At 56.0% G+C, this 15,465-nt stretch overlaps 7 protein-coding genes across 7 annotated transcripts; 4 read left to right on the top strand and 3 right to left on the bottom strand.

Annotated features, from left to right (window-relative positions):
- Window positions 1-537: 537 nt before the first annotated feature.
- Window positions 538-942, top strand: THITE_2130005 (uncharacterized protein; the record flags this gene model as incomplete). Its single annotated transcript, XM_003654538.1, has 2 exons — window positions 538-691; window positions 746-942. The coding sequence occupies 2 exons, from the start codon at window positions 538-540 to the stop codon at window positions 940-942; spliced, it is 351 nt and encodes a 116-aa protein (XP_003654586.1).
- A 673-nt stretch (window positions 943-1,615) lies between these two features.
- On the bottom strand, window positions 1,616-2,235 carry THITE_160095 (uncharacterized protein; the record flags this gene model as incomplete). Its single annotated transcript, XM_003654539.1, has 2 exons — window positions 1,616-1,660; window positions 1,726-2,235. 2 exons carry the CDS (start codon window positions 2,233-2,235, stop codon window positions 1,616-1,618), a joined length of 555 nt encoding a protein of 184 aa, XP_003654587.1.
- A 1,853-nt stretch (window positions 2,236-4,088) lies between these two features.
- Window positions 4,089-5,045, top strand: THITE_2117692 (uncharacterized protein). Its single transcript, XM_003654540.1, has 2 exons — window positions 4,089-4,144; window positions 4,197-5,045. Coding segments are annotated over exons 1-2 (702 nt in total). The 5' UTR covers window positions 4,089-4,142; the 3' UTR covers window positions 4,897-5,045.
- Window positions 5,046-6,287: 1,242 nt separating this feature from the next.
- Window positions 6,288-7,055, top strand: THITE_160093 (uncharacterized protein; the record flags this gene model as incomplete). The annotated part of the gene is made up of 2 exons (XM_003654541.1): window positions 6,288-6,336; window positions 6,406-7,055. 2 exons carry the CDS (start codon window positions 6,288-6,290, stop codon window positions 7,053-7,055), a joined length of 699 nt encoding a protein of 232 aa, XP_003654589.1.
- A 1,152-nt stretch (window positions 7,056-8,207) lies between these two features.
- Window positions 8,208-10,896, top strand: THITE_2051426 (uncharacterized protein; the record flags this gene model as incomplete). Its single annotated transcript, XM_003654542.1, has 5 exons — window positions 8,208-8,404; window positions 8,474-9,550; window positions 9,601-10,017; window positions 10,074-10,324; window positions 10,388-10,896. 5 exons carry the CDS (start codon window positions 8,208-8,210, stop codon window positions 10,894-10,896), a joined length of 2,451 nt encoding a protein of 816 aa, XP_003654590.1.
- A 265-nt stretch (window positions 10,897-11,161) lies between these two features.
- On the bottom strand, window positions 11,162-12,406 carry THITE_2117693 (uncharacterized protein). Its single transcript, XM_003654543.1, has one exon. It carries the CDS (start codon window positions 12,164-12,166, stop codon window positions 11,426-11,428), a length of 741 nt encoding a protein of 246 aa, XP_003654591.1. The 5' UTR covers window positions 12,167-12,406; the 3' UTR covers window positions 11,162-11,425.
- Window positions 12,407-13,597: 1,191 nt separating this feature from the next.
- THITE_2170715 (uncharacterized protein) lies at window positions 13,598-15,288 on the bottom strand. Its single transcript, XM_003654544.1, has one exon. It carries the CDS (start codon window positions 15,053-15,055, stop codon window positions 14,642-14,644), a length of 414 nt encoding a protein of 137 aa, XP_003654592.1. The 5' UTR covers window positions 15,056-15,288; the 3' UTR covers window positions 13,598-14,641.
- Window positions 15,289-15,465: the final 177 nt, after the last annotated feature.

Raw genomic sequence — 15,465 nt, forward strand, 5'->3', positions numbered from 1 at the left:
GCTGATATCCCCTTGCGTCATGATTCGTTTGGTCAACGTTGTTGGTTAGTGAGAGCATTACAGGTTGTGTCCGCCCGTGTCGGTGCTCTAGCCCCTTCCTGTCGCGCAACACGTCTCGGCGTGGTCGATTGCCTGCAAACAAAGCTGTCAGGCGTGGAGCTTGTAAGAGGGCGAATATAGAGACGTCTCAGCATCTCAGCCTCGGACAGGCAAGCGTGCGGCTTCGGCGCCAATCCTTGCTCGTTCCAGCTCCTCTGACTGTCAAAGCGGCGGCAGCTTTGCCCAACTGAGGATTGTTATGGAGATTGGACCGCGGACCGCTTCCGCAACGTTATTAATCCACAACCTTTTTACCCCGGGAAGTGTCTGTGACCCTTGTAGCACAGATCTCCAACGCAAGATGGGGAGATCCCAATGCCCTTAAAGAGTCCGACCCCCCCTTCCCAGCCCTCAGTACTACGTAGCAGTTACTTGCTATGCCCCTCCCTAGGACCGCCCGAGATTCCCGCTGTGTTGACTGATAACACTTCGACCACAATGGCAGCCGAGTGGCAGGGCGTCAACGGTCCGATGCTGCTGGGCGTGTCTTGGGGCCTCACCGTCCTAGCAACCATCATCCACAGCCTCCGAGTGTGCCTCAAGCTCTCCACGGGCCGCCATTTGTCGTGGGATGATTGGATCCTGACGGCGGGTTGAGGACGCTATGCGCACAACCGGTCAATGGCACCGACATAACTCATGGTAGGCCTTGGTTCTCGTAGAAACAGAGTGACTACCCCCCCGGTCAAAATGAGCCGGCCGGCGCGGCTCGATTGTCGCTCTGGGCCGATCGAGCTGATACTGCGCCTCAGCAGTCGCGCAACCGTCACTATCACGGCCATCGTGTGGACCAAGACGGCCTTCGCCTTCACGCTGTTCAGGGCTTACTTAGGACGCTACTAAGGCGTTTCTTTGGTTCATCATCGTCTCTATGAACATCGCGACGGGAATTAGCGCGGTAGACCGAGGCCTGGACGACACATGCTGGTCGTCAAGTGTCGGTGTCAATGTTTGGATTGTTACAGGCGGTGGGTCTTTTACATTTCCGTTGCAGAGATGTCAAGTCGGGCTGACGCCACACCTTAGCATGCTCGGCGACCATGGATTCCATCCTCGCCGCCGTACCTTGGGCATTCCTGCCAAGTTTGACGCTAATCCGAGAATCAATGCGATGCTGCTTGAAATAGTCCCTGGGATGGCAATGCTGTTTGCCTAATTTACCTCTGAATATTGTCGGCATGCATAAGGTTCGATCACAGATAATGAATCAAGATGATGCATATGATTTGTGTGGATTTTACTTCCGAGCATCGGAAGACCTCTCTACTGAGCGGTTATGCATCAATACACTACGGGCTCGGAGGGATCCGGGGCGGCAGTCCGGCATTATTTTTGTGATCACACAACTTCTGAATCGAATTGAAACGCCGAGGACCGGCGAAGAAGGGGAACTCGGCCTGGGGCAATCCTGGCCTTCGGCCGTTCATCTTCATGCCACCAACCACCTAGACATGATTTAACTAGCCAGTCGTCCTCTTTGGATTTTTGATCGTTTTCGTGATACTTCAGCAGGTGATCACACCACCTCCTCCGCGAGCCCGCACGCTGACACTTCAGGGCACTGCACTCGGGATCACGACAGTATCTCAGGCAGACGATTTCACGGTTGGGTTCACTCCCGCTGACCGTCCGCCTGCTATTGGTAATCGTGACGAGTGTGGGAAACCGGCTTGCTTGCATCTGACTGACCACATTCCGCAGCCACTGCGACTCTTTCTCGGAAGCGTTCGCCAGTGCTAGGTGCTTTGGCACAGAAAGGTAGTCGAGCAGGCGCTGTAGGTCTTCCGTGGGTTGTCGAAACAGCTCATCGCGCGGAAAGAAGGTGAGCACGACAACATCAAGGGACGGGTTGATGTAGAGAGTGTGACTCTCAGTCTTGAAGAAGGGCTTGTAATGGCGGAGGGTTTCCCTGCGAGACTCGGCCGAGATATGCATTGTGAGGGGCGGAGCACTGCGAGCCCTGAGCCGAAGGCCATCATGACCGTGTTCGCCCATCTCTTGGCGATCTTCCTGACTGCTTTTGCGGTCAAGGCGCACCAACCTCGGCTTCCAGGTCCGGCGGTAAATCATGAGCCGGATCTCGGTGGGCAGGGCATTCAACGACAGCGCGTGCGCAGCTGGCGACGGTTGACTCATGGTGGTCAGGACGCTGGTGTTGCAGGAGGACGTAAGTGGTGCCAGTCTTACTTACCTGGTTGTCGGCTGTGATGGAGAGCCAAGGGGCATTTATTGTTATTGATTCTTTGACCCTAACGGAAGGGCACGTGTTCTTGGACGACACAGGCCCATTGTTCTCTCAAAGCAATTATCGAGCGGTCGCAAGGTGCAGGGGTATGGGTCAAAGACTCGTTGGGAACTTAGCAGGAGCGAAATGCCCAAACAATGAAATACCCGAGGGCACATGAACAAGAAAATCGGAGACATACTCGTAGAAAACACCGCCAGGAAAAAAGAAGCACTTAACCGGTTCTTCCATCCAGGGACGGTCTAGGACTCTAGGTATCTGCCAACAGCATTGGAAGTTTGGAACAGACGGTTTCTCATTTTGAATGCTTCCGTTTGACTGGCCTGGCAGTCCATGTGCGTTAAGTGGCCATTGCGTAGGCATCTGCGTGTTCCTTATGTCTAGAACTGTCAGCGGCTTCAACTACGCGGCGTAGATCAACGCTTTGAAAGCGGGGTTGACAGCTCGCCGGGGGTAAAAACCACCTGGCCGGGGGTGAAAATTGCCCACACCAGGGTGGCAGTAATCACCCTAACCCTAGATAATAACAGTGATTGGTATCTTATTTATTACATGTAATAGAATGAAAAAAAAGCCACATATGCTAGGCATATGCAACGTATATATAGTAGTATTTAGAGAGTAAATGAGCTAAAATACTTGAAATATAAAAGGTGAAAGTAGGCTAACTAGGTATATATGCTAAGCATATACTAAGCATATGCACTATATATATATATAGTATTCTTACCTCCAAGACTTGAAATATAAAAGGCTAAAGTAGACTAACTAGCTATATATGTCTAGCATATGCTAGGCATATGCACTATATATATAATATTCTTACCTAAAATACTTAAAATATAGAAGGTTTAAGTAGGCTAGCTAGCTATATATGTCCAGCATATGCTTGGCATATGCTAGGCATATACAGTATAGTTAAAATAGGTAGCTAGTTTAAAGAATAAAGATTAGCTAACCTATTTAAATATAGAAAGTTGAAGCAAATTAGCTTATTATATTTATCTAGCATATGCTAGCCATATGCAGTAGATTTTCAATCAATTACATATAATGCACTAGGTACGAGTAATGCAATAAGGTTAGGGTTATTCCTTATTTGACACCTTGGCGTGGGTAGTTTTCACCCCCGGCCAGGTAGTTTTCACCCCCGGCGAGCTGCGCCCCCTTGAAAGCGGCGTGATAGGTGGTGTGGAGGTCTTGCTGGCCAGATGCCAAAACACGGGTCGTCGTTAAAGAGGTCCCGCCAAGACTAATTTCGGAGACTGCCGCTTACAAGTATTTACAATCGCCACAGAGTAAGCGGGGCCGCAACGACTTCAAGCAACATCAACAACGAAGAATCGTAGAGACTCGGAGCAACAACTTCACGAAACCTCAACCAAATCGAAATAAAAGAAAACGAAGTTAACCCGTATCCTAACTTTAACCCGTATCCTAACCTTAACCTAAACCCTACCTAGTGGGAGGCTAGCGCCGCCCCCTATACCCCCGGCGAACTAACCCTTGGCGATAGAGCAAACGCCTTGGCGATGGTGGCTACGTAATAACATTGTAAAAACATAGCCGACAATTGGCCGAAATTAGTCTTGGCGGGACCTCTTTAACGTCTACCAAAACACGAAACAGGGCCCCAGATGCGGGCCCACCAGGGCGGGGAAGTGGGGCTTGCTGCGTTGCATGACCGCTAAGTTGCCCCCACTCCGGCTTGCAGGGATCCTCCATGCCGTTAAACGGCAGGCACCGAACAACGTCACCACTTCCGTCTTCGCCCACCTTCTTTAACACGTCGACAACAATGTAAGTCACCGGACCACTGACGACGTGAAGTCGTGCTGACAACAGCACCCAGGATTGACCCTTCCATCCGCCTGCGCCGGGCAATCCACGCGAACGATGTGCTGCTGGTCCGGCGCATCCTCAAGTCGCACCCCCACCTTCTGCACAACCCGGACCACTCGCTCAGTGGCAATGCAAACTCAAACCTGCACCTGGCCGCCTCCCTCGGCCACATTTCCATCTGCAAGCTCCTCGTAGAACTCGGGCACGAGGCGGACATGCCCGCGCTCAACGACGACCATCAGACAGCCCTCATGCTGGCCGCCGCGGCGGGGCACACCGAGGTCGTGCACTTCCTGAGCGAGAACGACCCGAAGTCGATCCTGCGGCAGGACCTGCGCGGCCGCGACGCGATCATGGAGGCCAGCCTGCACGGGCACGACACGGTGGTGCAGATCCTGCTGACGTACGCGCCGGGCGGCGCCGCGGCCGCGCTGGCGCAGGCGGACCTCGACGGCAACACGGCGCTGCACTTCGCGAGCAGCAACGGCAACCTGCTCGTCCTGCGCACGCTGCTGGCCGCCGGTGCGGATGCTGGTAGGAAGAATGCCTGGAGCTGGACGGCAGAGGCTTACAGCGCTACCGTGCAGGCAGAGGTTTATCTTAAGACGCTGGTCGGGGAGGTGGAACGCCGGAAACAGACGGGCATGCCCGCCGGGGTGGCAATGAGCGGCGGAGGGGTGAGGCTGGTAGGGAAGGAGGTCGGCGATTGAAGGACGGTCTCTGCTCCGGGGTTAATGCACACACCGGGAGGGAATGCATCGGCTGTTGCAAGCTTGGGGTTGCTGGTGGCGGGCTGGTTCCTCGTGTTTCCGAGCCAATATACCAACCTGCGTCACTGGCTACTTCAAGACTGGCGATCCGCAAGGTCAGCGTCAGCACATGAGCTTCAATTGGTCCGGGGTGTCCCTTCGGCGCCCTCTCCGCCGCTGGACAAGGATGCGGGCGAAGCAACGGAGCATGCTCGCTGATATCCCGGCGATCCAAACTGTCTATGGAGAAGGGCTCCCCTACTCACTCACCGTGCGGCACATGGATGCGTTGGGTTGGACACTGGATTGAACTGATGACAGTGCATGAGGAAATGAAACAGGCTTCCCTGGCATCAAGATTTCCAGATATGTCACCTTCAATCTACTAGCATGGCCAGCAGGCACACTTGGCATGACTTTTCAATTCGACCGAGGCTAGCGGCGACTAAACGTTGTAGAGGCACCAGGACGTATGACAGCATTCTTTGACTCCCCCCCTCCCCCCATTGTCGTAAGATGCTGTCGCCCTCTGACGGACGAGTGCAGAGTCAGACGGCAGACCCAAGGATTAACAACGTGGCAACGCATCATGGATGCGTTCTTTGCCAGGGCGTTTCATGAACGGACCGCAGCTGTGTCTGCCTTAGTCTTGAGGACGATGACTCTCAGGGCGTTGCTTGAACGAAACTCTGCATCATGGCCACTAGCATTGCGTTCAGCTCACAAAGCAACAGGTGCATAGCGGGGGGCATGGACGCCGCTCAACAGGAGGCATGGCCTCTCACCAACGTGAACAGATTGATGCCTTCGCGATTCCACAGTTTTTATTCGGAATACACACGTTCGAATTGCTCCACGTTGCTTGAGGCTCTGCGGAATGAACATGGTCCCTCCCCCCCTCATGCCTACAAAGGCTTATCTTTGGACCAGGGTTCCACATACCTCGGGACGTCCACGAGACAACGACCGTGCTGATCTTTCAGCCCCTGATCCGTGACGTACAGGCACACGTCCACGGCCCGACTCCCGTTGACATGTGGCCTGAGGCCTTGGAGACAACATCGTCCAGTCTGCAGCATCCAGACAATAAAGGACCCCAAAGTTTCACACCGGTAGCCCCTGACACGTATGCCTTGACTCACAAAGGGGGGTGATCTGCCCTCCTCCCTTGGATCCATGAATACAGCTTCGAGTTCAAGAGCCTTTGATGTATAAAGAGGTCGGCAAATCCCCTTGTTTCCAGCTTCAGCCAGTCAACTCCCGTTGATCGCGACCCTGAAGCAGCCAACAGCATTGCCCATCACAGCCAGCGACCAAACTCCGCTCTCTCTGCCCAGAGATTCATTCCAGTCATGAGCTACCCATACGGAGGTTACAACCCCGTCTTCGGCCGTGATCCCGGTCCGCCTCCCCCCTTCGCTCCCTTGGCGGGCCCTCCAGCCGCGGCTGACAACGGCCCCCCGCCCCCAGGCACCACCCGCACCCTTCCGCCGGGCTACTTCCCTGTAGCCGGCATCCCCGACTGGGCCGTCTGCTACCAGCCCTACTTCCCCGCTCCGCCACCATACGCCCCCGCAGCACCGGCACCGGCACCCGGTCCCATCCTCGGCACCACCTTCGCCGTCGACGCCAATGGCCAGCTCTACCAGTACATCTCGGGCCTCAACGGCTCGGGGCGCTTCCCACAGCCCCCGCCGGTCATCGACCCGGACTTCCCGGCGGCCAACCTGATCAACAGCACGGGTGGCGCCGGCGCCGAGCCGGGCTACAACTACTTCTTCCCGACCGAACACGCCAAGGTCATTGTGCTGAAGTGCCCCGTGGCGCCCTGGACGCTGGGGCCGCAAGACCCGAAGGCCTCCATCCCCTTCCACGCGTGCATGGTGCCGGCCAACGTCACCATGGCCGAGCTGCTCGCCGGCTTCGGCGCGACCAACCCGGACAAGGAGAAGAACCAGCTCTGGGAGGTGTACCCGCAGGGCGGCGGGAAGTGGGGGTGGAAGGAGCACTGCAGGGGGGACGACGCCGTCATGATGGCGAGGACGGTGCGGGATATGGGCTGGGTGGAGAAGAGGGATGGGGTGCTGCCGACGGTCTATTTGTGGATTACCAAGAGTTGATTGGGAGGGAGACGCTGAGAGCGATAGGGTGAATGCCTGTATTGAAGTGCGCCTTTTGGGCCGCCGCCTGGAGCGCAGAATGAGGATGGTGACAAATAGACTTCGCCCTTTCTGATTTTGAAGCTCGTGTTGGTTTCCCATTCCGCGCGCTTCTCCGCTCGGGTGTCACTGAAGCAGGACTATCCGAGCGCATAACTCTACAACTACATTCTGTGGTCCATCAGTAGTCGGGGAGCAAACTTAGATGCCGACTCGGTGACTGTATGGCCTTCATTATCCCCACTGTTTTCACTTCGAGCACACCATATTCTTTGCTCCTCTTCCTCAATGTCGTTTAAAATTCGGTTAGCCTCAACTCGGACGCTGTAGACGCTCGATATCCACTTTCAGCCGCACCCTGAAGGGTAGGAAGTTGCTCGGTGTAATGGGTTGATGGCGTTTGCTCGCCGAGATTGCGCCGGCAACGGTTCTCGGCCTATCAGACCGTGCCGACCGGTAGATAACGGCCGAAACCGCCCGGCCTGTTCTTCTCCGTAAGCCTGAGAACGAAGTCAGGAAGTTGTGACCGTGATGATCAAATCGCACGTCTTAGCTGAATGTCGAGCTCCCTTTCGCGACAAACACCATCACTGCCAGTACCATCTAGCACGTCGGGTCGACTTGGGCGGCTAAGGCGGCTGTGGGGAGGAAGAAAGACACATCTTGTCCAGGGAGGGCTCCAATTGCGTTTTTCGCATGGCCTTTCATTGACCTGCCGCTCATGGCCATCCAAGAAAGCCCGAGCCAGCCTGGCCCAGCCATCAAGAGTTTCAACAGGCAACACCACGGAGGTGATATATATACCCCCGGGGGTGCAGATCTTGCCCCCTTTCCGAATTCCGCGGCTAGGATTGGTGAGCTCCTCCTAAACCTCGCAATCCACCTCCCAGGAGGGCAAGGTGTGTCGGGAAAGATCCGACTCCTTCGGGGAGCACCCGTTTCTGAGATGGTTGATGTAGCCAGGACCCGTGGACAACCCTCTCAGTATGCTTCAGTTCTTTGTTTGAGGCACTCAAGCGGGAATGTGTTCCAGCCTCAAAATACCGCATTTTACTTGCTCTCCTCAGTTGGATACCCGAACCGGCGCCGCATACGGATCGGCACCGCTCCGAGATGGGCCCTGAGCGCCGGAGCGAGCGAGTTGAGCAACGGCGAAGGAGGAAAATCGCACTGGCATGCGAGCCTTGCCGTGAGCGCAAGTCGCGGTGCGACGGGGCGAAACCGATCTGCTCCACGTGCCAGCGACGGTCGCTGCCGCTTCATCTCTGCGTCTACACACTCGAGAACGCTCGAACGGCGAGTAGCGAGGAGTGAGTCCTGGCGGCCTTGGCTTGACTTAAACAGTCGGATCACACTGACAGTACGGATCCGGCGTCTAGATACATCAAGGTTTTGCATGACCGCATCCGCCGGCTGGAGAAGACATGCACCGAGCACGGCCTCGCGGTTCCGCCGCTCGGCGCGGACGGAGACGCCTCGGTGGCCCCCGGAGCGTCTCCGCTATCTCCACTGGCTCTTGGGAAGCACGGTCAAAACAACAGCCTTCAGCTACCGACTCCGACTCCGACCGTCAGGGACCATGCTACATCTCCGGCGCTGAACAACCCGCTTCCTGCCTCATCGCTTGATCATGAACGGCTCGATGCAACCGAATCCGTGGCCAGCGTTACGGCCATGGGCACTGTTTCGGCCGAGCACGATGTATGCCAGGCATTCGACGCGGCTAACGAGTTTTACGGCAGCTCCTCGGCGGCATCATTCATGAAGGAAGCCTGCATAACTGTCCAGCCACATAATCCGTCGGCTTCTTCTGTCAGCACACCGTCCACCGGTCTTGCGGCATTATCTGCCGGTTTTGCAAGGTCACAACCCTCGGGGCCGGTGCAACTTGCTCAAGCAGAAAAGTTTGCTCTTCCACCCCGCAGCTTGGCCGACCACTTGCTGAGCCGGTTCTGGGAGAGGGTGTACTGGCTGTACCCATTCTTTCACAAGCCCACCTTTCTGCGCGCTTATGAAAGCCTTTGGAGGCCTGCTCACGAACGACCGCCCGAGTCATCGTTACCAGGGTTGGGCCTAGGGAGCTCCCCAGGGGCCGATGCCGGGACCATCGTATTCCACTCCGCTTTGAATGCAATGTTCGCAATCGGCGCGCAGTTCTCGGATCTCCGCCCCAAGGACAAGATCTCGGCCACCGAGACCTTCTTCAACCGGGGCAAAGCGTTTGTTGGGCTGGACTTCATCGACATGCACAACGTCGGTGTGGTTCAATCGCTTCTGCTGATGGCGCTCATGCTCCAGGGCACCCCGTTCCCGAGCCGTTGCTGGAACGCCGTGGGTCTTGCATGTCGCGTCGCTCAGGGACTCGGCCTGCATACGGAGTCTGTTCGCTCTGCTCGGCCGCCACTAGAGGCGGAGATCAGGCGCCGAACGTGGCACGGTTGTGTCGTTTTGGACATGTAAGGATGCAATTCTCGTTCGAACCATACCGCGACTGACGTCCTTCTAGGATTGTCAGCATGACATACGGACGACCCACGATGACAGCCCATCTGCCAGACCTGCCCCTTCCCACGCGCACTGAATTCGACGAACCTCGAGGCTTCCAGAAAGCAGCGGCTGACCAGGATGAGCCTTCAAAGATGTGCTTCTACGTCGAGTATATCCGATTGTGTCGGATTCTTGGTGAGATCCTCTCCAACGTTTACCAACCCTCTGCCGGCGGGTCCCCAAACCCCTCGCCCTCGTCATGGGACCCTCATAAAACGCACGGCATGGACGCCATCCTGGACTTGGATGCGAAGCTTTCCAGATACGAGACCGCCTTGGCTCCAATCATGTCGTGGAAATCGCCCTGCGATCTCAGTGGCCTTACTGAGGACCGAAAGCTTGTTATAATGACCCAGAGAACCGTCCTCAGGGGAAGGTTGGTCTTACCACCCCCTCCTTCCGGTCGTCGTCTGACAAGTGGGATGTTACCAGCTTCCTCTACCTCCGCCTCATGCTTCACCGTCCTATCCTGACGTCGCTATGCGCAAAAACGGGTTCGAACCCTGACACGGAAGCGAATCCGCCCGAGACGCCCATTGCATTCTCCGCCGGCCAGGAGCTGTTCACGTCCTTCGCGGCCGGTTGCGCCAAGATATGCCTCGGAGCGGCAATGGACCTGATCGAGCTCGTGCACAGCACCTACCTGTCAAACACCACAGGCGGATGGTGGTGGGATGGCCTCTGTATGACAGCCTATTTGGAGCGCCCCCTGGGTTGTTTACAATGCTAACGCGAGGAGTCTCTAGACGCCTTCACGGCTGGATTAGCAGTCATCATGGGTTACCTCTCTCCACAATTGTTGGCTTCGCTGGATAAACAGCGACTTGAAAGGTGCTGGACAATGTGCCAAGAGATCCTGGCGCACTTCGCCTCCTTCAGTATCTCGGCACAAAGGTCACTGAGGCTCCTGCAGAAGGTCCACGCGGACGCCATGTCTCGGTCTGGAGGTACCACTCCGTCTGATTCTCACTTTCTGCGGCGGCTGGCTAGCAACGCTTCTGCAGACAAGGACGTGGAGACACCTACGGGAACGTCGACGAGAGCAGAACTTACAGCGAACGGGGAATCAGCTAACTTAGATCAAGAACTAGCCTGCCTGCACGCTGAAGAGATGTCTCTCGACCTGGCTAGCATGTTCCAGTGGCAGTTTCCCGCTGGCGGCATCCCAGACATGCTTGGCACAGGACTGCTCTTTAACTGGAACCAGTCTCTCGACGTCAAAGCCGGCGGGCTGGGGATGGACATGTTCCAGTGATCCTGGACAGTCGCCGGCCTACTCGGCATTGAAACGCTACAGCCGGAGCTAAAAACTGGAATGCTCCCCGGAAGCCATTCAACACCGGCCATACAGCCTCAGTCGCACTCAGATGCCTGCTCACAGCAGGATGTTTTAGGCTTCCTGGGATTACTGAAGGATTCGCACAGGGGCCGGTCACAGTGGTCAGGGGCCCCTCGTCTTCTCCCTGGAAGGCAATTCTGGATCAGGCCCGCTGCGCGGATCTACGCGCGCGGCCACGCCAACTCTATTAAACAACACTATGGCAATAATTCAATCGGAAGGGCTTCCTCGACGGAGCCGGCCGCTGGGCCTCAACCTTTCCGTCCTCAACACTTCAACCTGGTGAACTGAAACTCCTTCATCAGCAGCGCTGCAATCGACAACTTGCTGGGTCGCGGAGCTGAAACTGATTTTCGGAACGCGATTGGCATGGTCACCGCATGTGTTGTCAGCCCGTCTCGGTCCAGTCTAAAAGAGGGCGAGGGCAGAGACTGGGGCATTCGAGCTACTGGCGTGGCTCGCGCTTGGGTCGACGACGTTTTGCATCTTGCACCTCTAGAGCAGGCGACGAGGAGCGCTTGATGGCGGGTGGCGCAGACGGACGGCCCGGCTCACGGGCCCTTTCCCTGAACCTGATGAAGTTGTCCTCGTTCAGACCAAGGATCGCCTCTAACATCTCGACGGCCCTCTCATCCGGGTCTGCTCCCACTTCGTCGTCGCTGTTCTCGGCGGCAGAGATCCGGATGTCGTAGAAGGAAATGAGGTACGAAAGCATCCGTCGTTGACGGTCGTTGGAGGGATGCCTTAACGCATAGAACTCTTTGGCATGGCGGGGGAATTGGCTGAGGTCGGGGTGGACGATGCCGCGAACCGGGTGAAGGGCAGGGAGGGGTGCAATTGGCAGGGCAGGATTCTTGAGGGTGGAGTTCTGGAAGCGCGCTGCCATGCGCGTGTTTTCAAAAACGACGCGATCGAATTGAGACTCCAGCCGCTTGAGCCGCGCGCCGATTCCATCGACTTTCTCCTTCAACCGACCGAGCTGAGCGTCGATCGCGACGGCCTTCACCTCCAGCGGATTGAGCCGATCGCCGATCCGCTCGACCTTCTCGCGCACACGGTCCAGCTGACTGGCATTCAGGTCAATGCTCCGGTCAGGTCCGTGGATGGGAACTGCGAATGGCGGGAAATTGGAGCTCAAGATGTTCATGCTGACGTTGAAAGTTCCAGGGAATCCAGGCAAATCCATTTGATAAGTGTTTGTGTTTGTTTGTCACGATTGTGGTGGACATGACGACCCTTCAAGCTCGGTCGCGGATGCGCTGCGTGACGAACTGGGTCAGCGTCAACCAAACGGGTGACAGGGAAAGCGCAGTAAACAGAAAGCCAGGGGGGGTTATCACGTGTTCTGGCGATTGCTTATCGAAAGGCACAGGCCAACCAATCAGGCAGCCAGGGCACTAACTAACGTTAACTAGTCCACTTTCGGCCTGCCCACGCCGCTCTTTTGCGCGAAGGCAGATTTGACCCCCTTTTCCATCAAGGACAAGTTCGACCACAACAGCCCATCATGCGTTCGACCCTCGCCTCGCTCTCGCCACACCAGGATTTGATCCTGGACCCGTAAGCAAATGTTGCAGTCTCGGCATGGCCCCCGTGAATGGGGATGCGCTCGCGGCTACCTGAGTGCTCCGGCGAAGTTTGGCCCAAGTCGCAAAGGCGATTACCATGACTGCAAGTAGGCTGAGGAAGGAATGGAAGCACTGGACGCCGCCGCCTCCAGGCAATGACGGGCATGCAGTGCCAGTCCTGATATTCCCGTCAATCCGAGTGAAACATCTTGGGCGCGTCCGCCGCTCGGTGCTCTCCGTTCACTCCCAATCCCTCCTTAGCACGCTGAACTGCCAGGATGGGCTGGGAAAATTGTGGCTTTCGGAGGGAGCGGATCATCAACCCCACACCTCCACTTCCGAGGATGGATGCCTTGCTGGAGATTTCTCTCGTCTGGTGGCCGATGCAGGTTTAAGCCAGTTTCCCTGCACTGCATCTCTGGGTAAATGCCGGTCACAATGTTACTGTCTGATGCTTAACCCCTGACCCCGTGATGCAGATGTCGGTCAGTGATATGTTCCTCAGAGTAGCAAATAAACATCGCCGGGGTAGCACGCGATGTGCGGGGATTACTCGTTGCGATCGTGCCTTGCCCAGGGCGCGAAAAAGCAACTCGCACATCAACGTTGGCGGCGATCCGACCGATGTTGAATGGAACGGCCGTTTGGACGGCACCTGGGCCCAAAGGTAAGTTGATGCAGGCCGTGTCTGTGGAGGGCTTGGGGGTACCTTGCAGAAATTTTTGGTACAACCTGGAAGCCCGAGCTCTACAACTTGTTTCCTGCTCTTCCCATTTCCCTTTTTTTTTTTTTTTTTTTTTTTTTTTTTTTTTTTTTTTTTTTTTTTTTTTTTTTTTTTTTTTTTTTTTAAACACAAGCATGGTCAGACATACGGTGTCTCAAGCAGGGACTCCCATCGCTGTGGGCGCACATAGATTTTCTCCAGGGACTTCATCCGGCTCTTCAATACATTGCAGTTGGCTGCATCCACCACTTCAGATCGGGGCCATCGCCATGCTTCGTATCTGTAGTTCCAAGCGCTCGCATCGTTCAAGTAACGCGGACATTATAACAAGTGTGCCAAGAGGCGCAATACCCTACCCAGGGAGTTATTAAAGAGCTGTAGGGGCGGCGCCAGACTGCTTGGTGTGTGTGGTCTCATTTGGCCCGCCGCTGGGATCCTTCCCCCCTTTTTCGTCACCTTCGGTGGTAACGAGCAGGCCCAGAAACAAATATCCTTTCCAACCACTAGCCATGCATCCACGCTAGGTTACATTCTAATCATGCATTGCTATTCCCTTTTGCCCGACGCCCAAGCCCAGATTGACTCGCCCCAATTGTACATGCTCATACCCATGGATACAATGGAAGGAAAAGGTGCAACAAGCGATAGGCCCTCCCACCCGAAAAGAAGGGAAGCCCGGTAACGCAACAAGCGTGCTGTTCTTTCCCCTTCGGAAAAACACCATCGAAGCATCAATGAGATGCTCGAAAGAGACGGTGACCGGTTTGCCACGCCACCCCTTCCCATACACAACACCAAATCAAGGGGGTAAATCTTCTTTGCCTCACACTGCAGATCTTTCCTCCGTCCACAGCCAGTCCTTTTTCACTCCAACTGCGCCGACCCACCCGAGTGATCAGAAACAGAACATGGCGAGCTCTGACGAGGAAAAGAAGCGAGCGAGGGTGACTGCGCATCGTCCGGCGTGCAGACAAATGAGTGGCGGCTGGAGACAAGACGGGCCATTCAGCACCACGATAGCGATGCGGGCGGTGTGAGGTACGCGACAAGTCTGGCAGGCCCTTGGTACGGCAGGGCTGCACGCTGCTGCTGCCGCCGCCGTTGTGGCCGTTGATGATGATGTTGCTGTTGTTACCGGCCCGTATGTGCGTTGTAGGCGGGGAGACTCGTATCTCCGGGCCAGGACACCGTCTGTCTCTCATGTGCGTGTGTGTTTCGGCGTATGGTGTGCGAGTGCTTTGTCTTCATGAAGCGATAGGTAGACAGGTCCAGGGTCGTGACACATCTTTCATATCATCCACTCTCTGCTGGGCCGGCCAGCTGAGACCCGACTGTTTCTTTGCGTCCGAAGACCACGATTGTTGGTCCGTTATCCGAACCTTTCGAAACGGTTCCGGCGCGGGGCGACGTCCCAGGTTATGGTGATGGGGCTCTGCGGATGCGGGGAGTGCGGTGTTGGCGGTGACCTGAGTGTCGGCTTGCGCGGCAGGCGGGCGGCGTCTTGAATTCGTCGGACGGCTGGCCTCTCCATGACCATCGCCTTTCCTGTGTTGTAGTGGGTCGTCAAGCTCTTGTCGGGGCCGTCTTGTAGTCGTTTCCTGTCTTGCTTGGGATAGGGTGTAGGGGTCCGGTAGCGGGCTGGGTGGTGGTTGTCGCGCTGGTGACATCTTGTGGGCGGGACGATCCAGTTTGGTTGCCTGTCGAAGACCCTCTGCGTGATTTCGGGGAACCCGGATGCACCGGTGTTGTTTCTCGAAGTGCACGCGGACAAGGCCGAGCCCATGGCGGCGGCTGTCTCGGATGTATAGCAGTCGGAAGAGACGCAGCAACGAGGGAGGTCTTCCGTTCGTTGGTCACCGTGCTTGGAGCACTAGAACTGTGATGTCACCTCAGTTGAGCTGGGTTCCAGTTCTGAAGCGGCCAAAAATGAAGAATGTAGACGCGGCAGCTGGCAGAGAGTGCAGGCTCCCAGCAGGTGTGCGTTAGGCAGTGGTGATGGAAACTGCTGTGCTATCCTGAATGCTCAAAACATCTCGAATCAGTAGCAGCAGGGGCTCGGAGTATTTATCTCTCTCAGATCGTTGCCCGTGTAAGCCCTATTACGGCGGTGACACATGTTGCGTCCGGAGGAGACCTGCCAAGATACCTCTTGGAGGGCTCTGCTTCTTGGCGCATATTTCTCGATGGAGATCA

Source organism: Thermothielavioides terrestris, chromosome 3, assembly GCF_000226115.1.
Source record: "Thermothielavioides terrestris NRRL 8126 chromosome 3, complete sequence".
NCBI lineage: Eukaryota > Fungi > Ascomycota > Sordariomycetes > Sordariales > Chaetomiaceae > Thermothielavioides > Thermothielavioides terrestris.

Coding starts and splice junctions, on each gene's coding strand:
- THITE_2117693 (XM_003654543.1), bottom strand. CDS start 12,166: ATGGATTTGCCTGGATTCCCTGGAACTTTCAACGTCAGCATGAACATC.
- THITE_2170715 (XM_003654544.1), bottom strand. CDS start 15,055: ATGGGCTCGGCCTTGTCCGCGTGCACTTCGAGAAACAACACCGGTGCA.